Source organism: Sander lucioperca, chromosome 7, assembly GCF_008315115.2.
Source record: "Sander lucioperca isolate FBNREF2018 chromosome 7, SLUC_FBN_1.2, whole genome shotgun sequence".
Lineage (NCBI taxonomy): Eukaryota > Metazoa > Chordata > Actinopteri > Perciformes > Percidae > Sander > Sander lucioperca.
The window spans coordinates 20,536,544-20,548,276 of NC_050179.1; the positions used below are offsets into that span (position 1 = coordinate 20,536,544).

Consider the following 11,733-nt stretch of genomic DNA (forward strand, 5'->3'; position numbering starts at 1 on the left):
CTGTCTCTCCCCACCAAGGCCATAGAGGAAGTAAACACACAACACATACTGTCTGTGCTGAGATATTTGGGCGCCAGCAATATCTTTATTTACCTTAAAAAGTTCAGCTAAACTTAACACCTCCAGTGTTAGTTTAAATACACCTTGAGGAAGACAGGAACTTCAGAAGTTGGGATGGCACCCACACTGAAGTTGGGATGGCACATACACTGTACTGTGTTATCCTAAATTCTCCTCAACTGAGTGTTCAATAAATACTTTGTGTAATTCATCAAAGCCTCCCGAACCTTCTTCACTTTGTGAAATAAGTTCCTCAGTTTTTCCTTAACAGTTGACAACTCATCGATTCAGCATTGCTGCTCTAATAGCTAAGCTAAATTAGTGTTGTGGCTGCAATAAGATAATTGAATGAAGGAAATCAGTACAGATACTGTCACAGCAGATGGATTCTTCCATCCACGTTTAGGCTGTGTTGTAATGTAACGAAGTACAAATACTGCACTACTGTACTTAAGTAGAATTTTCACGTATCTGTACTTTACTCTGTTATTTATATTTCCGAAAACTTTTACTTTTACTCCTCTACATTTCCCTGAAGCATCTTAGTTACTCGTTACTACAAAATCAAATCAGAATAAAATTAGTTACATTGGAAAAAAGCAGGTTTGGTGAATCGTTGCTCCTAGATTGCCAAGATAACCCTCCATTCCAGTTGGTGACCTGATGCCTGTTAAAAAAAACATCAACCATAGGCCAAAACTAAAGAAGAAGAGGAGGAAGCATAATGACTGATAGCGTCATGGAAGCACCTGGTGCAGGCTCTGCTGCCATAGTAACAGACGATGATCACCCCGACGACAGTGGTAATGAAGATAATGGCCATAAAGTTCAATGGTACTTATTGGAGAAAAAAAACGTAGAAATGAGTACAGTCATACAGTTTGTTTATCATTGTCTCAATCACAACTGATGCAGCTTCCTCGTTGCCGTTTTTACAAGTGTAAAGATAAGTTGGTGGCGATTGTTGAGGGCGAGTTGTGTAACTTGTTGACCGTGTAACGTTTGGACAGTTCTAAGTGCAGCATCCAGGGACTCATAGTGCTGCGTTTGGACACACTTTGTCAGTGTGAACGCACTCTGTACTCAAAATGACAAGTGGAAGTACAGAAGTGTGTAATATGAGACACAGTATTAGTCCGCAATTACCCGCCTCTGTACAAAGTGTCAGCGCTGCTGTACAAAGACAAATATGCTGCAATATGCGGTCTGAGTTTTCTGTAGCATGCGTAGTACACGACGCAGCCAGTGGCTAAAAAGCAAGTATATCTGCAGATCTGTAGCTGTAAAGATCCTCCGTTTTAACTCCCGGCGCTGCTTTTCTTCCAACAGAAACACAACATGTCACCCAGCAGCATGCCCCCCCCCCCCTTCTGTACAGTCTGCTTCCTATACGCCTGGCGCCTCCAGCTGCGTGTTTGCAGCGAGCTAAATGCTGTCAGACAGCAGCGAGCATGTTGGCGAGCCAGCAAGAGGCCGTCTCACCCCCAGGACTGGCAGATGTGATGCCACTCAACCCTGTTGCTTCACCCCGCCATCAGGCCGACCAGCACGCCCCCACCCCCAGGCAGCTCCCCGAAATGTGCTGTCCCTCAAACTGCTCCGGTGTCCCCGGGGACGCTGCCACACTGCAGCCACCGGGACTAAAACCAGTCTGCTGCTAGATCCATCCTCACATCACAGCTACACTCACATATTTCACACTGTCCTCCAGAGCTGTAAAGAGTTTTTAAACAAAAACAGGTAAACTTGTGTGATGTCAGCTTGTTAAATGTGAATCTTTTCTAGTTTCTTCTCTCCTCTGGGACAGGAAACTGAATCCTCCTTCCTTCCTCCCCTTCTCTTTTTCCCTAAAACACGAACAAAAACTTTCTCAAGTCTGTTTTCTGATTTAAAAAACAGAAGGTAGCTGGAAATCAAATGTGTTTTATTTCCAGCTACCTTCTTTCACGTGTGTTTGCTTAAAATGAAATACTGTATAATCTGTTACAGCCCTGTATATGGTTATGTTTCCTTCCAGGAATTTTATATTTTCAGACAAAACATGTTAATATTAATGTTGTGTCATTTCCAGCTGGACTGTATATCGATAGAAAAGATTTTAAAGCGAGACACTTTGTGTCTTTGTTCTCTGAGCAGTTTATAGATTTATCTTCCGTAACACGTCTTCTTTCAGACCGATGCAAAGAAAACATTTGACAACATTTCAGGGAATGAATTGAGCATTGCCTCAGTTGAATAAACAAGCTAACATGAAAATTGTGGAAAATAGTCGAATAATCGCTCGTTTTGGTGTCCCTCACCCCTACTGCTTGCCTCACCCACTCCCCCGCGCTGCTGCCTGGGGGGGAAACAGGATCTCAGCACAGCGAAGGTAAAACTGCAGAGATCAACACTTAACTGAATCCTTATCTTATCTTATCTTATCTTATTTCTTTCTGTATGTATCTCTTCACACATTGCTCTAGAAAACATGTGAAATGAATGTTAAAAAGGTAAATTTAAGAAGATATGTGAAACTACCCTGAGATCTCAGAGGGTTGAGGGAGGATAAATCAGATCCTAAAAGTAAAATCTGTCTGAAAGTCTGAGAAGAAAGACTCTTAAATCATCTTCTCTAGAAGAACATGTTATTTTATTATTATAAAGTCTTTTATTTTTCTGATGTACAATAATATAAATAGATATAATGGGATAACTAACTTAATTTGGGCTTGTAGCTTGTAGAACAGGTGAAACATATCAGGGCAGGGAGGACAATCACAGAGGTGGGAAAACACAAAAGGCTACAGGAAGTAAAACAAGACAAGACATAGGAAACAAAACAGACACTACAAAGTAAAACAGGAAACTGAAAACAACAACCATGACAGGGACTGCAGATGAAAATGATCCTGCATGGATACATCTGGCACATTTACATGTTGAACTCTGTGCTCATGTTGATTAATGTGCGTTATAGATTTTATATATATATATATATATATATATAGACAAACATCTCACACACCGGTCCAATATTTATCTCCTGAAGAAACAGTTGCAGCCCTGATCGTTTTGGAGAGTAACCCTCATGTTGTCTTCCAATCGACCATAAACTTGTCGTCCTTCCGGGTCAAAAATGTAATTTTTGGTGCTTTTTTCGACGTTTTTGTCGCTTTTTCTAATCCCTTTTGACGCTTATTTTACAATGTTTTTGTCACTCATTTCATTTTAAATAAAACTATTTTATGTTACACCTATTTTTTTTTTTTGTTAAAAAAAAGCAGAAATTATTAATTATTTTGACTAATAGTTAAGATCAGAGGATGTTGAGTGGATCACAGATGGGTACCTGTCAATGTTTCTTTCTTTTCTATACTATACACATGTACAATGAGATATAAAGCAACTCCTTTTCCAGTGCCAACATGTACGTAAAATAAGTATAACAACATGGAATAAAATAAGTAGTGCAAAAAAAGGGGGGGTAAGGTGCACAGTTCTGAGACACTATATACATATATATATAAAAAAAATATGGTTTTATATACAGTGTGATATATGCAGTATGGAGTAATGATATTGCACAGTATTGTCTTGATACTGAAAGCTATTTAAATTTTTTTTTTAAATGCTATGAAATTGAATAAAACCCCCAAAATGCAAAGAAAGTAATCATTCATTGTACCTGCGAAGAACGTTATATGGGTTCCATACAACATACATCCATGAATCCAGGTTATTTTTGGGCTATTTGGTTGAAAGAAACCCATATTTCTGTCATAAAAAACTTTGAAAATGGGTCAAATTTGACCCGAGGAAAACACAAGGGTCACAAAAACAATAAAAAATTGCCCGTCAGTATATCCTAAAACACAAAATCTTGTCTTTAAAAGACTTATTTTACCCAGAAACCTTCACTTTACTGGGATTAAGACCAAGAGAAGCAGCGAGTTCTCTCAGACGTTTGGAGCTGAAAACAGTTGCAGATTCATTTTCTTTCTGGTTGTTTGTAAAGAGACTTCAATGGTCGGTGTGTTGTTGTTCAGTCAGATATAAAATATGAAAAGTAAAGGCGTGATGGGAGCTGAAGGTGTGAATAACGGCGGTGCAGATCTGCTCCGGCGGGCCGCTGGAGGTTTGGCTGAAACTGTGTGACAGATGGTGCCATTTGCTTGCAGTCATTCCTCCAGTGACCCTTACTGCTGAATATCACGCAGCAGGAAGCTGCTCCATGTGTTTTACTATAGGTGGCATCCTGTTAGCCTAGCCGCCACTAACCTATTGGGATCAGAAGTAAACATCCACAAACACACAATATTCAAAACTACAAACCACCTGCAGGCTCCTGTGTTAAAGCAGCCTGTTAGTCAGACGTGTGGAAATGTATTTATGGAAGAATCTTCCTTCAGTCATTGCTGCAGTCTTCTAAGGATTATTTTTTGGGGGCATTTTTAGGCCTTTATTGACAGGACAGCTGAAGAAATTAAAGGAGAGAGAGGGGGAATGACCTGCAGTAAAGGGCCGCAGGCCGGAGTTGAACCCTGGCCCACAGCGTTGAGGAGTCAACCTCTATATATGGGCGCCCACTCTTCCAACTGAGCTATCTGGGCACCAGTTGCTGTAGTCTCCTTATTGCAAGACACTGTAGGCAGTAAAAAGTAACTTTAAACTTATTGTTATTGTCTCATATTTATCTTCAATATATTCTTCTTACAACTAATGTGTGAATCCTGCCTTTTATGTTTGTTGGCCGAGATAACGAACTATATATCTTTATCTCACTTAAATGTATTTATTTATGTCCTCCAGACAGAAACATTTAGTTTATTCTCCGAGCTCCGAGTGTTTATATCTTTAAACCTGAAGATATAATATGTAATATTTCTGCATTAAAATGTCTAAAAACAGCTCATCATTTGTTCTAACGTCAGTAATCAGCGGTGATATCTGTTAGTTAGATGTTGATCCTACCCACCTTAATGTTTGAAATGTTTTTATTGCCTCTTATCTCTTTTATTTGCTGCAGTATTCTTATTGTAAGACTCTTTAGGCAGTAAAAGCAACCTTAACCTTGTTGTTGTCTCATATTTAATATATTCTTTTATCCGGTTTATTAATAGTCTTACGACTGATATCTAAATCCTGCCTTTTATGTTTGTTGAACCGATGATAAACAATATATCTTTATCTCACTTAAATGTTGGACCAAAAGATGATCGGTGAACTCTGAGCAGCATTTTGTGAAGCTTTACATTTTAGTGATGGGGGCCTTTTATCAATGTAAAACACACTTCATTCAAAGTGGACAGAAACTAAATAAAACTACCAAAAGCCGTCTTGGTTCATCTTTCCACTGTTCCAACAATCACCACTCTGGTTTGGTTGAAATAAACCCTTAATTCACCCATTTACATGTGGAGATATGCTGGCTCTATACACGCTAAAAGTCCTGATTATTTACATGGAGTCTGGTGGAAATATGCTGGCTCTATACAGGCTAAAAGTCCTGATTATTTACATGGAGTCTGGTGGAGATATGCTGGCTCTATACAGGCTAAAAGTACTGATTATTTACACGGAGTCTGGTGGAAATATGCTGGCTCTATACACGCTAAAAATACTGATTATTTACATGGAGTCTGGTGGAAATATGGTGGCTCTATAAACGCTAAAAGTCCTGATTATTTACATGGAGTCTGGTGAGTTTGGTGATGGTGATTTCGGGGCTGTTTGATGTTAAACTAAAAGGATCTTACTCTTTAACTAAAAGGTCTATCTCTGTAGGGATCCTTTCCATCAGACGCGTAACTATCAGTAAGCAGGGTAAGCGGTGCTTATGGGCCCGGACCAATCAGGGGCCAGCGTGACTGGAAGATAGTGATTGACAGCCGGGGCCCCCTATCGAATTTGGCCACTGACCAAGCGGGAGTGAGAACGGGTCAAATTCATTTCCTTGTTTCAGAGACCGTTCTCTTCACGTGTGTGACTCGAACATCTCACATTTACCAACAAGACCGTGCAAAACATTTCAGACCGTCCTGCCAACATGTAAACATTTTAACATTAATGTACGCTGTGACAATTTTTCTCTCTAAAGTCACTGAAAGCTGCTGCTGTTTACATCCTGTCTGATCTCTGCAGTGGGCCGGGCTGCTGAGTTCCCCCCGCGACTGACACACACACACACACACACACAAACACACACACACACACACACACACACACACACACACACACACACACACATACACACACACACACACACACACACATACACACACATACACATACACACACACACACACACACACACACGCACACACAATCACACACAGTGGATGCAGGAAAAAACGGAGATGAGACGACACGATAACCTAAATTGAGGACACGTTACGCTCGTTATTGTAAGTGCAATGATACGTTAAAGTCCAATAAGTCCTTTATTAAACCGTATGAATGTGTGTCCCAGGCCAGGATAGGAAATTAACTAACAATGTAAAGATCAACAAGCCACTGACAGCGACACATATGTTCAAATTTGATTCATTCAATGAATTATTACTTTTTGTCTTAAATCCACCAGCCATTTTCATATTATAGCAACATTTGCAGCAACCTGAGCCTTTTTGGTAAGGTTCCTAGGAAATCTCAGCCCAGAGTATTATTTAGTATTTACTATTACTATTAGTATTAATTAATAGTAATAATTATTATTCTCCACGAAACAAGTTTCCTTTTTTTTTTTAAAGAACTATACAATAAACTGTTTTGCTAATGAACTTTCACTGTCTTCTGCAACTTCATTGCAACAAACATACAAAATACATCGCAACTTTTATCGCAAAATCAGGCATTTTGGGCCGCAACAATCTAAAAAAAAGGCCACGAAATCCTGGAGGGACTGCCCTTTTGTGTTTTTTCATGTGTTATGGTGCACATTCACCAGTGTTTTTTTGTTGTTGTTGTGGTGCGCGTTGGCTACTCCTGATTTTGTCAGTCATCTCATCTCTTATATGCTGTGTCTCTATGATCCTATCCTGTCCTATTGATGGTAGCCTACTCGTGGACATTGTGCCGTCATCACATGCTGTAGTAGGGGGGCCCGCCTTGACAATCCTGTTTAAGGGCCCGGTGTTGGCTCGTTACGCCACTGCTTTCCATAATGTTGTCAGACACTTAGAATAATAATCTGAGTCTGTCAGCAGCAACAACAGAACTTTTAATGGACGCTAACTGATGCTGAACATAAGTCCTGTAGGGTTACATTCCTCTCTGTCTTTGTCTGTGGACATGTGTTCAGAGACTCGGGGGTTTGAGCGGCAGCAGCCCGGAGAAAGAGGGCCCCCTGCAGGCCAAGCCTCCTCATAGCAGACGGCTCGGCCTCACGCTCCACCTGAGCCAGTAAGATGCATGCTGGGAGCAGCGGCAGCTCAGACTGCAGCATTTCTCCAAAGCTTCAGCTGTCGTCTCTGCAGGTCGGCCTGGATCAGTGCTGTCAACACCATTGCTCGTTCTCATGGATCCTCAGAACCTGGACCCTGAGCCAGATCTCTGTCAGGATCCTCAGAACCTGGACCCTGAGCCAGATCTCTCTGGGGATCCTCAGAACCTGGACCCTGAGCCGAATCTCTCTCAGGATCCCCAGAACCTGAACCTGGACCCTGAGCCAGATCTCTCTCGGGATCCTCAGAACCTGGACCCTGAGCCAGATCTCTCTCAAAATCCTCAGAACCTGGACCCTGAGCCGGATCTCTCTCAGGACTCCAAGCAGAGACAGTTGTTGGGGGCCTCCTGGTCTCTGGGGACCCCTAGAAAAGATTTTTTGTTAAGACACAGGACTTTTGAGTGGATTCATAATGCAAAGGCAGAAAACAGGATGATGCCAGCTCACTTTCTCCCTGGTTATTCCATGTTAGAGCTGCAAAGATTAATCGATTAAAATACCGAAATTATCCTTTAAAAACAGAGTATGAGTCAGTGCATACCGCAGAGAGAGATTGGGATAAATATTATCATTGAAATATTCCTTATAATGTACCGGATGGAAAGTAAGGGTCCCTGTTCCTGTTGGTGGGGAGGGGAATGAGCCAGTTGGATATTCTGTCCAAATAAACACTCCGAATTAAGCAGGTAGACCCACAAGTTCCCAGAGCTGAAGCTTAGACATCCATTAAGACATAAGCACAATCAATATGGCAGCAGTATTGGTGTGATGATGAAACTATATTATAGAAAGACTTGTTGGTGCTGGGAGGAAGAAAACATCACACATGCTGTAAAGTAGAAAAGACAGTGTTAAAGGAAGAAGAGACTGTAACCCTGGGGGAAAAGTGTATATATGTATGTATGCATGTGTATATGTGTGTGTAAGTATGTATATATGTATGTATGCATGTGTATATGTGTGTGTAAGTATGTATATATGTATGTATGTAATTGAATAAATATATAAGTGAAGAATTAAATTAAAATGTATTAGCTTGATGAGAGAGAAAATCACTCAGTCTGTTAGAGTGGACATTTAAACATAACTTATTAAATCAGGGCTTCATTTTAACTTGCAGTTTAATTTCAAATCCGGTTTCAATTTTTTAAATCCATTAAATTCTGATTACACTTAATCTTTACCAAATCAGAGAAAGAAGCCTGTGTAAGCCTGTGGAAAACTGTGTAAATGTTTCCATCTGCTGGTGGAAAGCAGCTCCTACACACACACACACACACACACACACACACACACACACACACACACAAACAGAGACACACGTGTGTGTGTGTGTGTGTGTGTGTGTGTGTGTGTCTGTGGTTGTGGTTGTGTGGAGGCTCCATGCAGAGCTTTCTCCGTAGCTACGTAAGGGACCTGAAGTTTATACTGCGTCTGTCTCTTTAAGAGAATAGCAGGGCCGGCACGTGTGTGTATGTGTGTGTGTGTGTGTGTGTGTTCTTCTTCCTTAGACTCCTGCCAAGAACACTATCATTCTTTTATAGGTGTTGTTTCTATAGAAGTGAACACGCTCTAATTGTCTTTGCACAAGAAAAGATTTTTATCAAACAAGTATCCCCGGCTTTACTTGTTGTATTTCTTGTGGTTATTTTGGGACACTTTAAAGACAGAGTAGGTCTAGACCACACAAGTCAATGCACCCAGCAAATTAAAAACCCAAACATTAAAGCTGATGCTTTGACTCTGCTGTACAACAACAAACCAAAGGTTGATCTTATGTATCATCAGGTTTGATACCAGTAAAGTCACATGAAGAATGTTCATGCTGTCATTATGAAATTATTCATTGAAATTCGGTGATAAACAATGCTGGGATTAAACTGTATGTACTGAAAGTGTGTGTTTGTGTGTGTGTGTGTGTGTGTGTGTGTGTGTGTGTGTGTGTGTGTGTGTGTGTGTTTGTGTGTGTGTGTGTGTGTGTGTGTGTGTGTGTGTGTGTGTGTGTGTGTGTGTGTGTGTGTGTGTGTGTGTGTATGTGGGTGGGTGGGTGGTGATGGCGCAGTGGATATGACACATACCTTTGGTGTGGGAGATCTATGGATAAAAGTGTCAGCTAAATGACATGTAATGTAATGCAATGTAATGAAATGTGTGTGTGTGTGTGTGTGTGTGTGTGTGTGTGTGTGTGTGTGTGTGTGTGTGTGTGTGTGTGTGTGCCATCTCCCCCAACCCAGTACAGGACTATGCCGAAGATGTCCAGATAGCCTCCAGAGATGAGAGTATAATTACAAACATGCTCGCCGGGACAGATTCCTTTCTGGAATGGTCATGTCTGGAGATTAAGGAGACAAAATGTGCTGTTCTGTACGAGAGGAGGAGTGGAGGGAATCAATGGTATGGTTCAAAAACTGATAAATGCCCTGAGTTCACAATAGCATCAAAATCCATATGTGTATATTCCCTTCATGAGACATACAGCTACCTTGGACACAAAATCAACACAGCAGGAGAATTGAAGGAGCAAGTAAACACCATCTCGTCTGAGTTTCCATCCAGGTTGGACCTGACTGACAGATGCCCACTGCCTCTGACCAGGGGCGCCGCCAGGAATTTTGGGACCCATGACAAAAAATCTAATTGGGCCCCCCAGCTGTTGTCACCACATCTCTAGGACCTAACTGTCCCATCAAAAGCTTTACATAACTCTAATTAAAGGTTTGCAAATGTCTTGCTTCTTGTAGTTGAATCCAGTTAATATTGTCTGTATCTTACATGCAGGCTCAGGTAAGCTACTCACTGTTTCCAACTGTCCAGCATCCAGTAAGACAGTAGGTTGTTGTTTTTTTATTTTATAATGATCATTATGTGAGAAAATAATTGTTATTAATATGGTTGAATTTCTGTCATTAATAAATATTTCATTTTCTTTTTTGTAATGGTAAAAAGAGCAAGAGAGACAGAGAAATCCCCACAGACTCCCTGCTATGATGCTAACTGGCATGTCATTGAACACAATGTTGGTCACCTTCTTCACTGGGACGGGGGGGGCACAGTTAGGGGGAGACTGGGCTGCTGCTGACTCATCTGTTGTTAATTCTGCTAAAAGGGGCAGGGACAATGATTTAATATGAATATCTTGCTAAACGTTTCCCTGCACTGGTTAAATGGTGATTAAATGTAGGCTAACACTAGTCTGTAGCTAGCTAGCTTATTTCACTATGGACATTAAGCCAATAGGTTAATACCACTCACAGACTATAGGCTACCACCTTTCTTAGTGAAAAACTGGGTTACAGTTTGACACCCTTTACTTTGTCTTTTCGCTCTTTCCTTTTTTGAAAACCAGATTTTGATTTAACGTTACTTGGCAACACTGTGGTCACTGTAGTTCTGGTACATCTACTGACTTCAACTAAACACCACTGAGTGCTCTAAGGCAGGACCAAACCATTTCATGCAGATACAGGGGGGTGGTCGGTCAATATGGATGTTTACTTTTTGGTCAATGGGGATATTTACCTTTTACTGCCAAAAACAAGTAAAAACAAAGAGATCATTAATATTATTATTATATTTGAAATATATATATAGGCCTACTGAATGATGATGGTTTAATCATTTTATATTAGTTTTTACCTATTTTTTGGGGCCCCTGTCAGTCATGGGCCCTTGGAATTGTCCTAACTTTTCCCCCCTATACGGCGTGCCTGCCTCGGACTATGAAGTTGGAAGCTATCAGACAGGTAGAACTGTCAAAAGTACATCTGTTCTCCAACACTCACATCCAGCAGAAAGTCCTAAGTGAAATGAATAACAAAACAGTGAGCTTAGTGCGAAAATTGTTTGGACTCAATGCACACAGCACCCGTGACATTATCTTTCACCCCCATTGGGAAGGGGGACTGGGGGTACCAAACATAGAGAGGATCTACACCAGCATGTGGATTTCCCATCTTCTGAACATACTGAACAGCGACGACAAAGATGTTGGGGAGCTAGCTCGATCCTTCCTGTTCCTGGACCTAAGAAGACGCAAGGTCCCATTGGCCGGGGAGTCGGATCCCCACTTCCTAGGATTCAAAAGGAAAACCATTGGAAAACTTGATACCCACTCTACTGGTTTTGGGGTCTGCTCAGACTGGCCAGATCTCAATGACCTCTGCATCTGAACAGGAGTGTCACTGGTCTGACTCTGGGACTGTGATGGTCTCAGAGGACATTATAACTGACCTGCTCACTGCCGTCAA

The 11,733-nt window shown here is 41.1% G+C and overlaps 1 protein-coding gene across 1 annotated transcript in view; it reads left to right on the top strand.

Annotated features, from left to right (window-relative positions):
- The first annotated feature begins 7,558 nt into the window (after positions 1-7,558).
- The window catches only part of LOC116055830, a 7,181-nt gene continuing 3,006 nt past the window's right edge, over positions 7,559-11,733 (top strand). The window contains exon 1 of the mRNA XM_036003184.1: positions 7,559-7,836. Within this exon, the coding sequence (XP_035859077.1) occupies positions 7,559-7,836 (278 nt within the window). The remainder of the gene's footprint in view (positions 7,837-11,733) is intronic.